Raw genomic sequence first — 22,813 nt, 5'->3', positions numbered from 1 at the left:
GGTTCTGGGATTCGTTTTATCATGGGTACAGGACAAGTTTTGTTCTGGGCAACCTTAAGAGATCTGTTTGTTTTTTGTTTTAGCAGATCAGAAGAATAATAGTTGTCTTTTCAGTTTACAGGATCTGGAGATTCTGGAAATAATTATCACTATTCTGGGAATCCTTCGTAGGAGAGGTCTTTATCTCTAGCTCCTGTTTATTTTGAGTATATCTATACAGAGCATCTACTCTGGTTTTCTTCGTAGATATGGCTAAAGTCTATAAATGTTTAGGAGTCCATTTTTTTTTTTATTCCAAGGGTGTTCCCTTGGGGAGTAGCAATAGTTTTGGTCCCCATGAGCTTCTTCTTGACAGTCCATTGCCTGTTCTCATTAGTTCCTATCTCTAGTACCTTTTTTCAGTATATGGAGATAGAAGGTCTGATTGTGACTGCTTTCAGGAGGGTGGTCTGGAGTGCTCGAGGGTATTATGACGTTTTTTCGCTTTAAGGGGAAAGGCTTACATTTATGTTGGAATCTTTGTGCAATACACAGATTCCTTCAGCAAACTTTTTCTCTAATCAGTCAGATGTCTTATCCTTGATTCCCTTTTTCATCTTCTCATTGGTACCACCGTGCTCTGGCACTCACAGAGTGTTCTTATCTTCAGAAGGTGAGAGATATTCTGTTTACTTCTCAGCGTCTTGTTTCAAGAAGTAGTTTGTAGGAGTCGGTACGCAGTCTCTTCCTGGAGATTACACGGTCTTCCAGCTTTGATTTGAGTGATCCTCAGGCGAAATTGATTGACTGGTTAGCGGTCTATTATTATTATTTGTTTTCTTCTTCCCCAATTTTGTTTCAAACAAGAACAGATCATTGCAATCTCCTTGCTTCTGCTTGCCTTGGGAGGTGGGTTGCATATCTGGTGCGTCTGCTTGGGGATGTATGTTTAGATGGGGGTAAAGGTTTTTTTCTTTCCCAGCACTTGGTTCAAGGAAACATGATGTGCTATCTTAGTCAGCCCTCTAACGTGGGGTGTACTGCATTTTCTATTTTGTCATGCAGTTAGTTTGTTTGTCTTACTATTAGCTAGGTGTTTATTCTTATTCTGGTTTGTATCAGACCTGTTTTCAACCCTATTTCTCATTGATGGAGAATCTGGTTCTAAGAGGCTTATGGCATCAATCTTTGGATCCTTTCCTTCATGGTTATTTTGTCTCTGCCTCGAGACCTTTGTTTGTTAGCTTTTCTTCAGCTAGAGGTATTTGTAAACCTTTGACTCTTCCATGTTCTCCAATATTTCTTTGTTGGGGTTTCTTGCCTAACATGGAATTTATCCAGGAAGGTGTGGTTCGTTTCTTGTGTCCTATCCAAAATTATTTTTGGAGAGATTGTGGTAGATTTGCAAGTAAGGACAGTGGGCTACTTTGCTGTTTCTAATCCTTTTAGGATTTTAAAGGCCGTACAATAGTGGCCTTTATGTACTTCAGTTCTTTGAGCTCAACTAATGCTTAAATCGTGAGAACAAAAAATAAACACAGAACAAGTTCAATTACATGATGATAGCAATTGTGCTTTTTAGACACTTCCGCTTGAGGATGTGATGTGTTTTCTTGGTGTAGGCAGATTTTGGAAGACAGGTTCTTCAGACAGTAGTTCCTGGTAAATAGATGCCTGCCTTTTCCTTCTTTTCCTACACCTTTCCTTTGTGGACTACACAGCTTGGGTATTGGTTCCCACAAGTAAGGATTTTTGTGGACTATCACCACCATAGAAAAAAAAACAACATAATTTATCCTTACCTGATAAATTCCTTTCTTTCTTGGTGGTGATAGTCCATGAACCCACCCGCTTTTTTTCAAGGTTGGCAGCAGTTCAAGTTTGCACCTCTTTACCCTACTATCTTTCCTACTTCTTCCTCCTTAAAGGGACAGTATACACTCCTTTTCATATAACTGCATGTAATAGACACTATTATAAAGAATAAGATGCACTGATACTGATATAAAAATCCAGTATAAAACTGTTTAAAAACTTACTTAGAAGCTCTCAGTTTAGCTCTGTTGAAAAGGTAGCTGGAAAGCCCACTGCAAGTGGGAAATAAGACACTCCCCCTCCCCCTTCCTTTGCATATGAAAATACCCTTTACACAAACAGGAGCAAGCTGTGGAAGGTAGCTGATGGTATTCACATCAAACTTTGGGGCTTGGTTAGGAGTCTGAAAATCAGAGCAATGTTATTTAAAAATAAGCAAAACTATACATTTAAAAAAAAAAAAAAAAACTTTATGGGCTATATAAATAGATCATCTACAAAACATTTATGCAAAGAAAAAATGAGTGTATAATGTCCCTTTAAGCTTGGCTATTTGTACTACTGGGAGAGAGGGGGACGTGGGAGGTATACTTAAAGCTTTTGTTGTGGGGTGTTTTTGCCACTTCCTGGTGGACAGGAAGTAAATTCCCACAAGTAAGGAGGTTCATGGAGTATCACCACCAAGAAAGAAAGGAATTTATCAGGTAAGCATGAATTATGTTTTTTTAGATTAAAGAAACTCAAACTAAGAAGCTTCTATGTATAAGACACACACACACTTATACTGTATATATACGTAAGCTGTGAATCTCTATACACTGAGGACGTTTCACTATAATCTCTGAAACATGGCTACTTAAAAATATTAACTGTCTTCTGTGGTTTTGAACCTAAGATCCATATTATAACAGTGAAATGTCATGCAAAACAATTAGACCTGTTGTTCATTTTACACACAAGTGAAATATATCTGCAAATGAGCTGTGTATGTAAATTATATCACCTAGAGATGTCTATGTTTATTGTAAACCTGAAACATAAGAGAAGTGAGGTTGCTTATTGGGTTTGTAAAAAAATAGGACTATACATATTTTGGTGGAAAGAGTTTTTAGTCTAGGTACTTGCACTGGGTTTCAGTCCCAGATGAGAGAGCCACGCTTGAGATATATACACTGTTTTCCTTCTGTGTAATATCTCGGGTCCCTGACTACATGTGGGAATGCAGAGTTTGCAATTGTTCTGCAAAGTGTATACACATATTAAAACAAAAATATATATATATATATATATAAGCATATACAGTACATATCTATTTACAGAGAACACACAGTTCCCATAGACTGCAATGTAAAGGCACTTTTCAGTGCCAGTTTTTTTCAATCACCCCAGACCCACCACATTTAACCCCATAAAACTGCTTCATGCAGTTTTTTTTATTTTTATAATGGAAACAAACATTAAAGTTTGGGGGAAATTAGGACACGTTTTAAAAATTAACCAGAGGTCTGACCTCTGGTTATTTTTCGGAGCGCTAATTGCTACCACAAGTTCCCGGTAGCAACAACCAGCCATTTCTAATGGTTGGTTATTTATTGCGCGCCTGCAAACAAGTGAATTGGCAAAAAATTACATTCTTTATCAGTGTGCTAAAATTATTTGTTAGATCTCATTCCTATTACAGAAACAGCACTAATACTGTTTTATGCAATGGAAAATATCTGCATAATATAACTGAATACAAATAAATTCATTTAAACGCATTTAAACTCTGTCATTTTGTGAGAAAATATGCAGTTTTGCAGTCTCAGAACAGACCTGTTAAAAGACTCCTTAATGCTGTTTATTTTCCGTTCTTTGCTGTGGTCAGTTAGGGACAGGTATAAATGCAGTCCTACACATATCAACCTAATCACTCTCAGGATTTTGAATTTTGTGGAAAAGGGGGAGTGGAAACAATACAAAGTTTCAGAATAAAACTACAGAAAAAGAAGGCAAAATAATTGAAGTTCATTGCACAGATGCTTAAAGGGATACTAAACCCAAAAATGTTCTTTCATGATTCAGATAGAGAATACAATTTTAAACAAGATTCCAATTTACTTCTATTATCTAATTTGCTTCATTCTTTAGATATCCTTTGTTGAAGAAATAGCAATGCACATGGGTGAGCCAATCAGATGAGGCATCTATGTGCAGCAACCAATCAGCAGCTACTAAGGCTATCTAGATATGCTTTTCAGCAAAGTATTTAAAGAGAATAAAGCAAATTAGACAATAGAAGTAAATTAGAAAGTTGTTTAAAATGGCATGCTCTTTCTAAATCACAAAAGAAAAAAATTGGGTTTAATGTCCCTTTAATTATGTATAAATAAACATTTTATCCCAGATTAAAAGGGGAATCCTATTGATAAACAAATTGATAAATTGATTGCTCATATTACAAGTGAGTTAGTGCAACACATAACAGGGCTAAAAAGTTATTGCAACTACAGGGAGTGCAGAATTATTAGGCAAATGAGTATTTTGACCACATCATCCTCTTTATGCATGTTGTCTTACTCCAAGCTGTATAGGCTCGAAAGCCTACTACCAATTAAGCATATTAGGTGATGTGCATCTCTGTAATGAGAAGGGGTGTGGTCTAATGACATCAACACCCTATATCAGGTGTGCATAATTATTAGGCAACTTCCTTTCCTTTGGCAAAATGGGTCAAAAGAAGGACTTGACAGGCTCAGAAAAGTAAAAAATAGTGAGATATCTTGCAGAGGGATGCAGCACTCTTAAAACTGCAAAGCTTCTGAAGCGTGATCATCGAACAATCAAGCGTTTCATTCAAAATAGTCAACAGGGTCGCAAGAAGCGTGTGGAAAAACCAAGGCGCAAAATAACTGCCCATGAACTGAGAAAAGTCAAGCGTGCAGCTGCCAAGATGCCACTTGCCACCAGTTTGGCCATATTTCAGAGCTTCAACATCACTGGAGTTCCCAAAAGCACAAGGTGTGCAATACTCAGAGACATGGCCAAGGTAAGAAAGGCTGAAAGACGACCACCACTGAACAAGACACACAAGCTGAAACGTCAAGACTGGGCCAAGAAATATCTCAAGACTGATTTTTCTAAGGTTTTATGGACTGATGAAATGAGAGTGAGTCTTGATGGGCCAGATGGATGGGCCCGTGGCTGGATTGGTAAAGGGCAGAGAGCTCCAGTCTGACTCAGACGCCAGCAAGGTGGAGATGGAGTACTGGTTTGGGCTGGTATCATCAAAGATGAGCTTGTGGGGCCTTTTCGGGTTGAGGATGGAGTCAAGCTCAACTCCCAGTCCTACTGCCAGTTTCTGGAAGACACCTTCTTCAAGCAGTGGTACAGGAAGAAGTCTGCATCCTTCAAGAAAAACATGATTTTCATGCAGGACAATGCTCCATCACATGCGTCCAAGTACTCCACAGCATGGCTGGCAAGAAAGGGTATAAAAGAAGAAAATCTAATGACACGGCCTCCTTGTTCACCTGATCTGAACCCCATTGAGAACCTGTGGTCCATCATCAAATGTGAGATTTACAAGGAGGGAAAACAGTACACCTCTCTGAACAGTGTCTGGGAGGCTGTGGTTGCTGCTGCACGCAATGTTGATGGTGAACAGATCAAAACACTGACAGAATCCATGGATGGCAGGCTTTTGAGTGTCCTTGCAAAGAAAGGTGGCTATATTGGTCACTGATTTGTTTTTGTTTTGTTTTTGAATGTCAGAAATGTATATTTGTGAATGTTGAGATGTTATATTGGTTTCACTGGTAAAAATAAATAATTGAAATGGGTATATATTTGTTTTTTGTTAAGTTGCCTAATAATTATGCACAGTAATAGTCACCTGCACACACAGATATCCCCCTAAAATAGCTATAACTAAAAACAAACTAAAAACTACTTCCAAAACTATTCAGCTTTTATATTAATGAGTTTTTTGGGTTCATTGAGAACATGGTTGTTGTTCAATAATAAAATTAATCCTTAAAAATACAACTTGCCTAATAATTCTGCACTCCCTGTAAAGACCTGAAGTAAAGTTTCAGGACTAGAATAAAAGTATATATATATATATATTGTATATATAGATAGACATACATACATACAGTATATATATATATATATATATATATGTACTGTATGTATGCATGTATATATGTATGTGTATATATATATATATATATATATATATATATATATATATATAGATAGATAGATAGATAGATAGATAGAAAGTAGAAAAAATCGCACTCCAAAGGAAACTTTGTAATATAATGTCACTTTATATGACATTATATTACAAAGTTTCCTTTGGAGTGCACTTTTTTCTACTTTCTACTCATTTGTTTGCTGCACCCAGGGCATTTGACTGTTTCGTAAGTTTGGAGTGCATTTTCTCCTCAATTCTATATATACACACACATACAAATACACACACAACTTTGAGCCCTTTCCCGTCCAGCAAATTGTGATAAACCATATAAATTTAAAACAATGTTAACACCACTTTTTATTTAATAAATATAATCATGAAGTCTATGAGGTAAGGGATTTAGTTTAACCGTGCCATCTGACTTCCAGATGTTTCTGGCACTTAGACTTTCGCTCAAGCGCTACCTTTTTACTTTCCAATTGTAATACGAGCCCAAGAATAAGAGCGCTATTGATTTAACTTAAAGGGATATGAAAACTATTTTTTCTTTCTTTCATGATTCAGACAGATTGTAAGCAACTTTCTAATTTACTCTTATTAACAATTTTTCTTTGTTCTCTTGGTTTCGTTATTTGAAAGCAGTAACGTAAGCTTAGGAGACGTCCCATTTATGGTTCAGCACCCTGGGTAGCGCTTACTGATTGGTGGCTACATTTAGGTGCTGAATCAAAACTGGTATGGCTACTAATCTTACATTCCTGCATTTCAAAGAAAGATACCAAGACAATGAAGAAAATTGATAATAGGAGTAAATTAGAAAGTTGCTTAAAATGTCCTGCTCTAGCTGAATTAGGAAGAAAACAATGTGGGTTTCATATGCCTTTAAAAAGTGTTAGAACTCATATTTTTGCTCTCCACTTGTAACCTGGGCCTTTAGGAAAAATGTAATTTTAAGTTTAACATCCCTTTAAGCTATTGTTTTCATGTGTACTCAATTTATGCAACATCATTAAACCAAATTATTATTTTTTTGTGACTTATAAATAGCGAACTGTCACTAAATAAAAAAACAAGCTAGGTATAGGTCTAGGGCTAGGTCGTCTATTGTTGCAGTTATGGTTAATTGCATCAGAAGTGATGGTTTACTGCTGTGGGTGGTCTTGATAAGAGTTAAAGGGACACTGAACCCAAATTTTTTCTTTTGTGATTCAGAAAGAGCATGCAATTTTAAGCAACTTTCTAATTTACTCCTAATAGCAATTTTTATTTGTTCTCTTGCTATCCTTATTTGCAAACAAAGGCATCTAAGCTTTTTTATTATTTCAGAACTCTGGACAGCACTTTTCTATTGGTGGATGAATTTATCCACCAATCAGCAAGAACAACTCAGGTTGTTCACCAAAAATGGGCCGGCATCTAAACTTACATTCTTGCATTTCAAATAAAGATACCAAGAGAATGAAGACAATTTGATAATAGGAGTACATTAGAAAGTTGCTTAAAATTTCATGCTCTATCTGAATCACGAAAGAAAAAATTTGGGTTCAGTGTCCCTTTAATTATAGCTGAGGGTCGGTGGGATCACAAGATCCCCAAGTTATGTTAAAGTACTAGCACTGATACCTATATAATAAGGAATCAATCTGTGCATTCTTATGTTATTTTTTTCAATTAGCTATTTAGTTTGTGGTTCCATAAAGGCGTGTATGCTTCTTATAGGCTTTCACATATTTACTTAATCCTCATTAAATAAACCTAAATGTTCTGGGTTTTTTGTGCTAACTGATTCAGACACACTTCTAGTTGAATGTAATGAGTTTGGTATAAAAACCAGAAAAAAACAATCTTAGGCTGAAAATTTCACAAGAGGAACAGTAAAAGTATTGACTGAAACACTGTATTCTAAAAATGACTTTTATGCCCCTTTAAGGCCTAAGTCTTATGACGTTCTTATACATATTTGTATAGCAGGCACTATTACATTACTTGTAATTTGTACATTTTATTCTATATTTTTGTCTTTCTGGGGATACAGTATTTAGAACGGTATGCCATATTAAAGGGGCATTCATATCCACAAATGACATGTTCTAATAGTCTAATTCGTTAGATGATGTCATTTTTGTTTAATTCAGATTACTGCGTTTAAAGGGATATGAAACCCAAAAAAAATGTTTTTCTGATTCAGACGGAACATACAATTTTGAAAAGAGTTTCCAATTTACTTCTGTAATCAAATTTGCTTCCTTGCCATATTATTCTCAGTAAAGGTCTATAATGGTCAATAAAAACAGTAAATCTGATGATTTATAAAGCCTTAGGAGTAAGGCGAAACCATCGTCAGATTTATAGACTGTTTTCACTGTTATTGCAGCTAAGGACTTGTACTTTGATTGCCATAATAGCTTTAACAGCACCGTGCCACTATACACTGTTTAGAGGGCTTAGCATTTGTTTATTTGTAACAATGTCTAGCCTTAGTCCTGTTTATTTTAATAAAGCTGTATTTTACTATTTGAAACTAAGACCGGTCCCTGTCTTGCCTGGGAAGCCGAGGGGCTAATACCTACCTGCAATCACACTTAGACCTGAGTTATAGCTCCAATTAGTGTAAGTACCTGACTTGAATTGGAAGTTCCTAATATATATACTGTACATAGTGCACTATTGTTTTTCTCTCTTTCATTTACATCTCTCCCCCTGGAGACACATCTTGGAATTACTTGGATCCTCCAAAGCTTACTATCATAAGAGCGCTTTACAGATTATGCACACTTTTTGGACATTTTATTTTAATATTTTAAACTCTCCACATTGTTTTGTTATGTTCATATACTGAATGTACTTTATTTTAATATGTTTTACATGTGTGTTTTTTTTAAATTGTATTCTAGCCCTAACACTTTGCTTCAGGTCTCAGGTTACGTTTTTTTGTGTGTGCTATTTTAGATTGTGCAACACATGACTTTAAACTTGCAATGTTTAGAACAGCCACAAAATCGCACGCTTAAGGAATATCGGCTGCGTTGAACATTCTCTGGCAATTCTTCTTTACCATAGACTTGTGCTAATCCTAGCATGGCACATCAATATTAATAACGCACCTAGTGGTAGTAGTGGTCTTGTGGGTCGAGGAGACTCTTGCCTTGGGCTTTTTTGGGTTGTTGTTGCATAGTTAGATAATGTAAGTGGCACCCAGTGGTGCTCAGACATGAGTTGTGGATACTGTAAGGGTGGTGGAATGGCAAGTATTAATTGCTGTGTGAGAATTTAGATGTTATTAGTATGTGATTGTGGCGGAGATTGCTGTGTGGTCCTGAACAGGCGAATTTTAATAATCTGTAACCTGTTGGGTTTTTTTGTTCCACTTGTGGGACAAAGCAGCAAATGCAAGCTGCTAACTGGTTTTAGGCAAGTACAAAACTTTATTCATCACATCTGCATTTTAAACCATTTTGCATGGTAACACTGCTTTTCATCAGAGAATTATGCAAAACACTTCAGAATGCACCTACCAGTATTACCTATGTCTCTATTTTAGTCCAGATCTATAAAATTAACTAGTGTGTATCTATAATTTAAACAAAAAACTTGCTCATCTTGTTTACAAACCGATCCGTTTTACAGTAAGTCCCAGATTGGAAGGGGAGGTATGCAATAGGCACCAAGGAATATTAATATAGAGGCATTTACAATACAATTGATTGGTTCATATCCACATTAAAACTAAAGCTCGTCCATAGTGTGAATGAATAAGTTTTACTGTAACTTCCCAGAATGGCATTCAAGTAACTTGGAAAAAACAATATATTAAAAGGTAGGAATAACATAGTAAAGGGACTCAGTACTCAACATGTTCTACCATATGCTAAAAATAGTTACTTCAAATTTTAAGTAAAAGTTTTATATTGAAATTAAAACTAATAGTGGAGCCTTGGTTCTGTACTTCTTATTAATCTTCACTGGCTGAGAAGGACAATTGCTATTACTTTATTGGTGGAGAGGGACACACCCTTGTAACTATTACCATAATTTATTTATTTTTTTATTCAGGAACATTCGTTTTTCAACAAGTGAAAACAATTATATACGTTTTAAAATGTCCTCTTAACAAAGAAAACAATTGACTACAATGTTCCATTAAGTTTCCCTAAGGACAGGTTTGGCAACCATTGTTCTTTAAGATAGAAAAACTGCAAGTAAATCAATGCATATGGAAAATATTTCATAAACATTAAAACAAACATGTAGGATGCATTTTATTATTTCCTTCTATACAAAAAAGTCAACTTATATACAATATATATGGTAAATGAAGGCTCTAAATGTCTTGTAATGACACAGCTTGCTAAAACACAGCGATATCTCGACATACAGTATCATTTAATCGTGAAACCCACAGCAAACACTTAAAGGATCCTGTCATTCACTGATCATTTCTGCATCTTCATATATACCAGATGTATCAATTTCTTTACTCAGACAATGTGTGATTGATATATTTTCATATTTTGGTTCAATGTTTTCTGTACCCTCTGCACTGTGGTATATATGTTCTACATTTTGGGTTTGTTCCAATAATACTCCATGATCAGGTAAGTAGGAATATGTATTCTCCATCTTATCACAGCTTCCCACAGATTCTGTCTCTTCTGCATTAGGTACTAATTTTTTAAGCATTGAAGATGCTGGGTTGAGTGGATTCTTTGATAAGTTGTCGGACAATTTAGTACTTGAAGTTATAAAAGATGGGTCAGAGCTTTTGCTGTTAATTTTTAAATCTTCTTCACATGATATTTTAGACTGTGAGCTTCTGAAGTTAGGAGTTTGAGACACATTTCTTCGGACTGGTTTTGGAATCCCTTTTTGAAAACTACCCAAACGTTTCAAAACTGCCTGTACTGCTCCGTCTACATTTCCTTCTGACTTTCTACGAGGTTTGTAAAGCTTCCTAGGATGTCCCACACTCACATAAACAGTTGATATCTTGGGATTCTTCTTTCTCATTTCATTAATATTTTCTCTTAAACCAGATTCCACTATTTCAGCTTTCAATGTCATGTTCTGAGCATTAGACATAGTCCTTCTACGCCCAACTGGTCCAATTCTTTGAAGTTTGGGATGATCATCTGGCTCTTTGCAAATATTTACATTTTCATAGTGTTCATTGGTTTGCACACAATCCTGTAATTCTTCTCCATTTATGGACTGTTTCTGTACAGAGGGCAGTTTTGGAAGACTCAAAGCAAGTTTTGGTTTGCGAAGAAGATTGGGTGTATCAGTAGAAGACCTTCTGCTTTCAAATTTAGTTCCTTCTGCAAATGATACTGATGGTCTCTTAGCTTTGGCAATACTAGAAGTCCTTGGGATAGAAAATGGTTGGGATACATCTTCTGAGTTGAATGCTAAAGATTCTGGGAATACATTGCATTTAGAGCTTATCTCCTGAAACCCATCCATATCAGCTATAGATATTCCTGAAATAAAACAGAAATAATTACAGGGAATTCCGATTTCAATGTTTGTACAATATTAATGTCTTAACTTTATCAAAGCATTATAATATTATTTAACCAATTCTTAGTTATGTCAGAAAATAATGCCCGCCCCCCCATTTACATCACAGACTTTGCTTCCATACATTTGGAACTTAGTATGAAATAATTTTATGTAATTAGAAATACATTTTAGCATAATGTTTAAATTTCACTGTCAGTTTTAACATGTGGGACTAAACACAAGTATAGTCATTCATTGAACACAAATTGTTATATATATATAACCCAATGTGCCTAGAAAGATATAGCTGCACCTCACTGATGAGTCCCAAACCAGGCAGAAATATACATCTAAGCTTTGCCATGTTTCTTGTTCAGAGAGGGATAGCCTGATATTTCAGGGATGGATCATAGAGCAAAATATTGCGCTATTGTTCATTCCATGGTTTGTTTATATCCAGTACTTATTCCTATAACATATAGTAAATAATAAAACTAATAGTAAGAATCTATTATAGATTCACCATTTGAGACCATGCTTGAAAAGCAATAACAGCATTTAAACTATCTCTCCATTAAAAATGCAAGTAAAATATATCATACAAATTGTATTAAAATGGAAATGCTATATATATATATATATATATATATATATGCTATATATATATATATATATATATATATATATATATATATATATATAATAGTAGCGTAAAGTCAATGATACTACCTTCTGTTGGAGGAACACAATAGACTGGTCCATCTTCATCAGATTCAAAAGAAGAGAAAGAATTTTCTGACAACCAACCAGTAGAGGGTGACTCAATGAAACTGTGATTAAAGGGAAGCTCAGCATCATGATGAGATACTGGAATACAATACAAAGAATGCATGATTACTTTATTAAGTGGTATATCTTCTATAAAAAAATATTACATAAAGGACACTTTATCTTACCAGTAACCCAGGAAACCTTTGAGTTCCCAACTAAACAACATGGTAATACAGAGCTTATGTTAGCCAAAGCGCCCTGAAAATTGTGCTTCATTCGGGATAAAGAATTTCCTTCACTGGATACTCTGCAATATAACACAAAACAATACTACTGAAATTGTACCCCACCTTAAACAGATGATTTATGGGGATGGCATTTATAATAATAATAATATCAGTAAAGGACAGCCAAATAAGGATTGACTATACTAAACATCTCTTTGTATAAAAACATTTATTTGAATAGTAGTAGTTTTTATTTTGTTTCAAACTCTAGATAAAGTACTACACATTTTCTCCATTGAAAATATAGGTGAAATATGTTTAAATCATTTCTATATGTTAAAGATTTTTTATTTTTTTGCTTAAAATAAAAATGTAAATTTAATGATTTTAAAGCAAGGACCACTCTCAATATAAACTGTGGCTATGTATACACATAAGATGGTCATTATCTACCTGTCTTTAGATTCCGACTGATTGTCTCCACAGCAACAGCAGCAGCATAGAAAACATAGAAGAAGCAATGGCACAAGGACTCCAGCAACTATGGCTCCTTTCTGACCAGATGCTATGAAATAAAGACTCAGTGTTAGTAAGTACACTGTACACTAGTTATTAACCATATGTAGAATGTAAGTGTGACAGAATAAGAGAGTGATTTTTAGTGATACAAAGTATAGTACTAAGAAAATCAAGGTTTTTACAATATTTAGTATACAACAAATGTAATCAACCTTTTTGAACTGCTCGTCCTGATTCTGGATCACTACATTAATAGTTCGTTTATGGTATATTGGTTATATGATGATGTCTCCATTATATTCTTGTCCTGGTATTAGTGGATGCACGGAGCTCATCACACATGATGTATTTTACATCATGTAGTAAAAAACAAACAGCAGCACTCCACAAGAATAATAATTACCAGTTATTTTATTGTAGCATAAGCACAACTGAAGCAGTGATGTTTCGGACTACATGTCCTTAATCATGCTATTCATACATCACTTCCCCTTTAACCTTATATACCCAACAGGGCACACCCACTTACAAATAATTAACCCTCTGTATTACACAACAATACTGACTTTCACCACAGCATATGTACTGTAGATATCCTAACTATTTTCATACAAATGTGTAAATACACAATAACATTTTATTCTCTTTTATAAATAATAGGGAGAAAAGCAAATACACAGTTATTTGGAGAAATCTTTATATAACAAGTAATTGCTTTTATTTAAATTTTTATACAAAGGGGTATCTTTTATACAAAAAGCAACAAATCTTGACCAAAGTGTATAAAAGATACCCCATGATTAAGGACATGTAGTCCAAAACGTTGCTGCTTCAGTTGTGCTTATGCTGCAATAAAAGAACTGGTAATTATTATTCTTGTGAAGTGCTGCTGTTTGTTTTTCACTATTGGATATTGACATAGGGATTGTGCAGTGCCCTATTACAGCTTGCACCCAAGATATGAACAGTGAGTGCTGGACGGTCTTTAGATTTGTATTTTACATCATGGACACACATCAGTATATACACCCACTTAGAGCAACATTGGACATTAGGCAGGCTCAGACACACCCTATCCTGACGCTATTGATGACGTTTACATACACGCCCCTATAAAGACACAAATCAGCTGGCACACCATTGGCCTTTCGTTTTTACACACACCCCTGACATCATGGGTTATGTTGAGAGCCGCGATCTGCAAATATTTTCTTCACATTTGAATGGTATTTGTCAGTTTTAGTACAACTAAACATCACTTATGAAGATCATTAAAGATTTGTTATGATCCCACAATAGAATTAGATAAGGCTACTGTTACCATGACGATCAGTCTCACTAGGCCAAATGGCATACTACATCTATAGCCAGTTTAAAATGGATTTTTTAGGCCCAAATTTATGGTTTTAAATTCTATATACTATTTTTTGATTGAGGTAGTTTGTAGAACGTCTGAATTATTATTTTATTAGTAGTTAGGGCCATGCCCTCTTTTATAAAATGAATGGTGTTAGCATGTTGCTTTATCAACGACATTGCTAACACAAATAGCAATATTTACCATCAGCTGTTTTATTGTTAGGATACAAGAGGTTACCAACAGGTGTATATTGATTAATTAGGTGTTAGTATGTTGCTTTATCAACGACATTGCTGACACAAATAGCAACATTTACCATCAGCTGTTTTATTGCTAGGATACAAGAGGTTACCAACAGGTGTGTATTGATTAATTAGGTTAAAAGAAGAGGGTGGGTGCATTAATTTACCAATGATATGGTTTGTAAGTGTATATAGCAAGTGTATCAATGTTATATTTTTATTGTTTAGCCTGAGGAAACAGCCCTTGTGGGCTGAGAAACGCATTGCTTTGTTTTTAATAAATACATTCTTTTATCTGATACACTTGCTGTATTTATTTTAGACTTATCTCTTGGATCTGTACTGTGTGGCTGGTGAACGGACGCCATCTATTCCTGAGCACAGTCTGCTGGGCGACTGAGAGGTTCCAGCTTGCCTCTATTTCACTTGGTGGTGCGCTGCTTTCTATAAGTCTGACAAATAATTGTGCACTTTGCATACCCAAACTGTACTAGGCTATGGATATTGTTTTATGTCACTCACAGGAATAGGATTTCTGTTTGCTGCCTGCTGTTTTTCATCTGAGCGCATATCCCCTGTGAGCATTCAGTGAGCTGGACCACTGCTACTTGATCCAGTCTGCGTGATTGGCACTTTTGGGTGCTCTTTGTTTGTGAGTATCATTCTACTCCACATTGTTTCTCTAGTGTATAGACGTTACTAGGCCATGTTGGCGCCTCTGTGTCTCCTTTTTTCTAGATTCATCATCACCAGGGACTGACCATCCTTCTGACAGAGTGCTGCCCTCCATTGGATGTTGGATTATAAGGACTTTGTATTGTATTGTATTTTATTTTATGCTGTTTACATACCCTTGTTGAGCTCTTGTGGTAGCTCACACCAATGTGATAGGTGTTTCTATATATTGCTTTTGGGTTTTATTTCTTTTAAGATTTGTTTGGAGGAAGCGCCCCCTATGGGAATAGTGTTTTTTGTATTTCCCATTTTCTTTTTTTACACTTAGAAGGTTAACTATTTCTATATTTATTCTTTATTATTAAATTGCCCTGAACCTTATATTGGACATGCAGTAAAATAACGTCTGTAACCTTATTATATATTCTTGTCTTTGAAACTTGGGATTGGTTAGTGGAGACAACACCTTGGATTTCTACCCCCAAATCCCCTCTTTTCCCGATATCCCCTAATATGGAGTTTCTGGGGGATATCTAAATCTAAAGGTAAGAAAGAGATCATTTACAAGAAACTGGACTCTATAGCCATCACCAAAATTCTACATCAGGGGAAATTAAGACAACAACAAGATTGACAAGATATACTAAGAGGGGCCTTTGCCTCTTGGCTAAAATATACTCAAATACACTACTTTCTGCACGCCACTCAGTATAAAATGACATCACCAGAGCCCCAAACTATTGAGGAGCACTGAAATACCAGACCGTAAATCAAAACATTGTAATTGGCTGATAAGTAAAAGAAGACGCCCAGATGGAAGACAGACGTAAAGTAGCATAGAGCTGGGATACAGATATAAAAGTATATAGACTGGGGAAAATGTATTATATTTATAATATTTTACATCATGCCTGTCCAGCCTAAAGCCACCTAGCTCTCCATCTCTACAGGTTGAATGTGGTATGTGTTAAAAAAAAAGGGCTTTTTGAAGACAGATATTTGTAAAAGACAAGCTAAACTGTTGTCATTAGCTCTCTTCGTGTAAGAAAGTTGTACACTTCTGATTTACAGGTCAGATTATCCTCATTGGGACAAACATTTAGACACAGACGTGCACAAGCTCAGCTTTTCTGCAGCAATAACGCTTCTTCACCTGGTTACACATAAATACAGCGCCGTAAAATGTGACAAATGAATATGAAAAGGGAAGTCTTTGACCACAACAAAATGCTTTACTATTAACCCCACCTTTGTTACCACTTATTGTAGTATTTACATTCCCAACTTACATGTAGAATACAATAAAACATTTAGGGCTAGATTACAAGTGGAGCACTAAATATTGTTTTTGTGAACGCAATATTTGCGTTCCACTGAGTAATACCAGCGCACGCGAATGTGCGCTGGTATTACAAGTTGAGAGTAATGCGAACAAGAGTAAACTTCCCTAGGCTCCAACGGGAGTCTTGTTCTAGCGCAGAGAAGGGGGTAAGTCGTGCACCGATGGCAGCAAATTGTAAATATATATGTTATATTACTATAGATATCCAAAAGTAGCAGAGCGCAAAGAAGCGCAAAGGGGGGAGACTTCCTGTGGGTGGAGCGTTGAGGAAGGTGTGCACGCTCCTGCTCCCCTGACGGTGGAGCATTGACCAGCGTATACCCAGCCACAGAGCCCTATTGCTGGGGGAAAAAGAAGTACCCTGCCTGGGGAAATTGCAGTGGCAGAGGAAGTCTACATATTCCTTTTTTTAGCTGTCTGGACACAGCTGCAACACAGAGGAGGGAGCGGCAAGGAGTGTGAAGGGCAGTGCTAACGGTTGATGGCTGCCGGCCACCACCACAATTACAGACAGACAAGTTCTTACAAAAGGAACAAACTGAACTGAGTTACAAAGAAGTGTATCTGTCCCAGGAGAGAGATACCCCTTGTGCGATAAGGACTACCGCCCATCACGATTAAGAGCTGAAGACTAGTTGTGAGACTAACCGGGAGTGAGCTGTAAAGGAGCCCAGGAAGTAAGAAGCTAACCCCCATAAGCAAGTTACAAGTGGCTGAAAGAGGAAAAAAACGGAGAGAAAGAACACTTACCGGTGTGGAGCAAGCAACGATCCGTTGGAAGCTGCAAGAGCTTGGAGCTACCTTACCCCCACGTAAGTCGGCGAAGGCAGGCGACGTCATCTCTACGGGCCGGGCAGTGTGTGGGGAAGTGGCGTCTGACACGTTGGAGTACGGTGGCCCTAAGCACAGCATACACACAGAGACCCGGTTGGAGGGAGAGTCGCCCGAGAAGAAATGCAAGCCCAATATATGCCGTGAAGAGGAGTGGGGGTAAGTAAGTAATAAGGGGGAACCTGTTGAACTGTCCTTAACACTCACATTGAAGTATAGTAAAAAAGGGCTGGACATATTTAAATGCAGGGGGTACCTCATATTAACCTGGAAAACTTGCCATAAAACTTACTAGTTGGTTGAGACTGATCAGTAAGGGTAAAAGGAGTGCATAAAAGCTAATATACATCTAATAACTGTTGTTATAAAAGACAAGGTGGATAACAGATGGGACCTTAAATTTAATAACGGATTAACATATAGATATCAACGCTTGTAAGAGCAAGCAGAATAAGGAGCATACTATAAGATAATTGAAAGGCTCTGTCTGCTGTAATATCTATCTGAAATAAAGACTGTAAGGAGATTTATGTCCGGCCATACATTTCCCTGACTTGGAAGGACTGGTAAAGGGTCTGATAGTTGTTGAAATACGACAAAACAGAGGCCCAGCACAGAATTGCTTGTTTTTTTTTTTTGTTTTTTTTTCTTTTTTACAGTGGGCAAGTAGGCTGAAGCAGACAGAAGAGAAATTCTCTGTAAAAAGGCACTAACTGCCTACAGACTATAAACTTTTATTGTCAAGAATTTTATTATTTGCTTTCTTCCCTTTTTCTTTTTTCTTTTTTCTCTCTCTTTTCCTCTTTTTTTTCTTATTTTGCTGGTTTGTCTTTCTTCCTCTTGTTTTTTTTTTTCTGGTTGTCTGTTATGGTCTGTGCATATGTTTTCCCTCATTTAAATAGGCACGTTTCTTAAGGTGTAAAATAATAGCATTGGTTGATACTGGAATAGTATTAAGCAATATAGTACTAAGCAATTACAAAGTATAAAATATCTGAGCGATACACGACAAAAGGGCATTACAGCACAAGGCACTGGTACAAGAAAATCTGATTATAGGTCTATTCTCTCACTTTATCTAGACCATAAACAGACCTATACACCTGCACAGTTTTTGTTAATGTACTATATACAACACTGCGCACGGGTAAATTTAAAGGGTAAGGGGTCAGGAGGACAGAAAAAGGGGGAATAGGGCATAGGATTCCGGGAATAGAGAATTTTGGCAAACACACAGCTCAGATAGAACAGGCCGCAAAGTTACAAAGGTGTATGATTGTATGAAATTCAATAAGAGTATATATAACAGAGCTTGATGTTAAGCTGCAGTAAGGTATGCGAATAGGCCCATTCAGGTTATAGACAGTCAGAGGTTTAAAAGTTTGCAGACAGGTGCACATACTAGGGAGGCCTAGAAACCAGAGTACAGAGTATATTTACTTTAAAAAGGAACCCACCTCCCTAAACTTCCATGGATAAATATATGACAGGGGCAAAAAATAAATCCCCCGCGATGCCCCCAAGGAGAAAACCGAAAACAGGTCAAGATACAGGGACTGAGAGCAGTCTTGAAAGTTCCTGTATAAATCAAGATACACAAATGACAATAAATCAGTTAGCAGAACTCTTACTTCCTCAATTTGAACTGGTTAAAAAGGAGATTACAGATTTATCACAGGAAATAAGGCTGTTCTCAGTTAGAATCTCAGAAATGGAGGCTAGGGTCTCAGAAGCAGAAGACAAGCTAAATACCCAAGATATAATTATAGGGGAGAATACAGATAATATCAAAGCACTTTTATTGAAAGTGGAAGAATTAGAGGATAGATCCCGCCGGAATAACGTCCGGGTTGTGGGACTCCCAGAGAGTAGAGAGTTTGAGGATCTGCTGAAATTTGCTGCTAACACACTTCCCAAGATACTAGGGATCCAGACAGACAGAGATACACTCCAGGTAGAACGGGCCCATAGGGTTGGAAATGTCAGGACCTCCACAGAGGGAAATTCACGTCCTAGGATGGTTATAATCAAGTACCTAAACTTCCAAGACAAGATTAACATTATGCAGCATTACAGGAAATTACAAGGATTAACAATTGAGGGGAAAAAAATCCTGTTGTTTCAGGACTTCTCCTCTGAAACAGCTTCTAAGAGGAGGGTAATGGCACCATTTTGTTCAGGGCTAATTAAGGCTGGTTTAAGAGCAATGTTGATATATCCTGCAAGAATAAATGTCTTAACAATGGAAGGGAGAGTAATGCTAAACTCAGTCAAGGAAGCAAAAGATTTCTGTCAGGAGAATAATATAGAAGTCTGAAGGGAAGTTTTCATTCAATAAGTACGTGTTATATAAGGATGATGTATCAGAATTTTAGAATGTCAAGTGTAATAAAAAGTTTCAGAGGGGGGGGGGGAGAGCGGCTTGCCCTTGGGTTTCTTTTTTTTTTTTTTTTTTTTCTTTCTTCCCCCCTCCCTCCTTCCCTTTTCCCTACTTCCTCAGATGGTTTTCGGGGTTAAAGGAATAAAATGGCAGAACCCTTAAAAGTAGTTTCGTGGAATGTGGGTGGAATAACTTCCCCCATAAAACGAAAAAATGTTTTGAGATTGTTGAAAAGAGAGACCCCGGATATCACTTTCCTTCAAGAACTGCATTTAAAGGGCCATGAAATAGAAAAATTGAAAGTGAATTGGGTGGCAGAAATAGTAGCAACACCTTGTAGTAAGCGCAAGCGGGGGGTGGCCATTATGATAAATAGAAAGCTTAATTATAAGATTCTGAAACAAGAATGTGATCATTTGGGTAGGTTTATAGTTCTTCAGATACAGATAGAGGGGGTTACCTGGGTCTTCTGCAACATATATGCCCCCAATAAACTTGATAAAGACTTCTGGCAAAAAATACAACAAAAACTTTTACCATATTTAGAGCAGAACTTGGTTATAGCCGGGGATATGAATCTTACCTTGTATCCAGAGATGGATAGGTCAAAAACCAGAAGCAGTCAGTCGAATAAAAGGGAAGCTAAATTTTTCAGAAATTATATTAAGACATTAAAATTGACGGATATCTGGCGGTGCCAACATCCGGATGATCGAGTATATACGTGTGAGTCTAAGGCATATAGGTGCTTTTCACGCATTGACATATTTCTGATAAATCAGCAAGTAGCTAGGCTGGAGATTGAAACTCAGATAGCGGATATCTCGATATCCGATCATGCCATTATTAGCCTACAGGTCTGGCCGGGAAAAAAAACTAGAAGTCCTGGGAATACGTTTAGTTTCCCAACATACATGAGTCAAAATGCACAGTTTACGAATTGGCTGAAAGTAAAGTGGCAGGAGTATGGGGACCAGAATAGGGAATATCAAGACAAATCAGAGACCTTCTGGGAAGCAGGGAAAGCAGTCATGCGAGGAGAAATTAAGGCTTACATGGTGAAGTTAACGCGCAAATTTAAAGCAAGGGAGTTACAGTTGGCAAATCAGCTTAGAAACGCATATAATAGATTTCTTCAATCCCAGAATCAAGTAAATTGGAATAAATATATTGCCTTTAAAACTGAACGAGAGGATTTTCTCAGAGAGAAATGGGCGGGGGAAGATTTTAAGGTGAGAGCCAAGTATCAAGGGTATCAGGGGGTTTCAGCTAAATATTTAACAAAAATAATAAAGTTTCGACAAAAGAAAAATATTATATCAGCAATTAAGGATGGGAATAAGGTATTAACACAACCCTCAGATATTCGGGATGCTTTCTTTAAATACTTTCGTAATATTTATACCAGTGGTGGAATAAATGAAAGGGCTAAGGCACAATTCTGGGAAAAAATTAAATTACCTAGTATTTCATCGGAGGATCTTAACCAAATCAATGCGTCAATAACAGAGGTAGAAATAGTCAAGGTAATACAAAGGATAAAAACAGGAAAAGCACCTGGCCCAGACGGCCTTCCGATTGAATTTTATAGAATATTATTAGACACAGTGGGCACCACATTAACCCCTTAACGACTGAGGATGTGCAGGGTACGTCCTCAGAAAAAAGGCAGTTAACGCCTGAGAACGTACCCTGCACGTCCTCAGTGTGGAAAGCAGCTGGAAGCGATCCTGATCACTTCCAGCTGTTTTCCGTTTATTGCAGGATGCCTCGATATTGAGGCATCCTGCAATAACATTTTTTACCCCTCCGGTGCAGAGAGAGCCACTCTGTGGCCCTCTCTGCACCGGACATCGATGGCCGCATTCGTTGGTGGGTGGGAGCTGAAGTGGGAGGTGGGTGGGCGGCCATCGATGGCTTCTTGGTCAGAGAGGGGTGCGGGATCGGGGGCGGTATCACCGGGGGCGCGCACGGGCGCGCGCACGGGGGGTGGTGGGCGGGCGCGTGCACGGGAGGGAGCGGGTGGGAACCACTTACACTACAGAAACGTTTTTTTTATTATGGGGAGAAAGGAGGGAAAAAAATCCCTGATTAAAGTCATCTAAGGGATCTGGGAGGGGGTGGGGGATTAGTCTTGGGGGGGGGGAAGCTACACTGCAGAAAAACCAAAAATTAAAAAAAATAAAGAAATTTTTACATGCAAACTGGGTACTGGCAGACAGCTGCCAGTACCCAAGATGGCCCCCAATAAGGCAGAGGGGGAGGGTTAGAGAGCTGTTTTGGGGGGGATCAGGGAGGTTGGGGGCTAAGGGGGGGAATCTTACACAGCAGCATATGTAAATATGCTATATATAAAAAAAGGATACCTTTTATTTTAGTACTGGCAGACTTTCTGCCAGTACTTAAGATGGCGGGGACAATTTTTGGGGTGGGGGAGGAAAGAGAGCTCTTTGGGAGGGATCAGGGGGTCTGATGTGTCAGGTGGGAAGCTGATCTCTACACTAAAGCTAAAATTAACCCTGAAAACTCCATACAAGCTACCTAATTAACCCCTTCATTGCTGGGCATAATTCACGTGTTGTGCGCAGTGGCATTTAGCGGCCTTCTAATTACCAAAAAGCAACACCAAATCCATATATGTCTGCTATTTTTGAACAAAGGAGACCCCAGAGAAGCATTTACAACCATTTGTGCCATAATTGCACAAAATGTTTGTAAATGATTTCAGTGAGAAATCTAAAATTTTGAAAAATTTAACGTTTTTCTTTATTTGATCGCATTTGGCGGTGAAATGGTGGCATGAAATATACCAAAATGGGCGTAGATCAATACTTTGGGTTGTCTACTACACTACACTAAAGCTAAAATTACCCCAAAAAGCTCCCTACATGCTCCCTTATTAACCCCTTCCCTGCTGTGCATAATACACGCATGGTGCGCAGTGGCATTTAGCGGCCTTCTAATTACCAAAAAGCAACGTCAAAGCCATA

General features: G+C 37.3%; 1 protein-coding gene across 2 annotated transcripts in view; it reads right to left on the bottom strand.

Annotated features, from left to right (window-relative positions):
- Positions 1-10,223: 10,223 nt before the first annotated feature.
- Positions 10,224-22,813, bottom strand: part of SCARF1 (scavenger receptor class F member 1) — a 137,750-nt gene continuing 125,160 nt past the window's right edge. For both annotated transcript variants that reach the window (XM_053706231.1, XM_053706232.1), the window contains 4 exons: positions 12,928-13,039; positions 12,433-12,554; positions 12,206-12,343; positions 10,224-11,454 (listed from right to left, as the gene is read on the bottom strand). In XM_053706231.1, the coding sequence (XP_053562206.1) occupies positions 10,400-11,454; positions 12,206-12,343; positions 12,433-12,554; positions 12,928-13,039 (1,427 nt within the window). In that variant the 3' untranslated portion in view covers positions 10,224-10,399. The remainder of the gene's footprint in view (positions 11,455-12,205; positions 12,344-12,432; positions 12,555-12,927; positions 13,040-22,813) is intronic.

This window comes from Bombina bombina, chromosome 3 (assembly GCF_027579735.1).
Source record: "Bombina bombina isolate aBomBom1 chromosome 3, aBomBom1.pri, whole genome shotgun sequence".
NCBI classification, from domain to species: Eukaryota; Metazoa; Chordata; class Amphibia; order Anura; family Bombinatoridae; genus Bombina; species Bombina bombina.
Note: the sequence above shows the minus strand (reverse complement) of the source record. Positions and strands in the feature narration are given on the sequence as shown.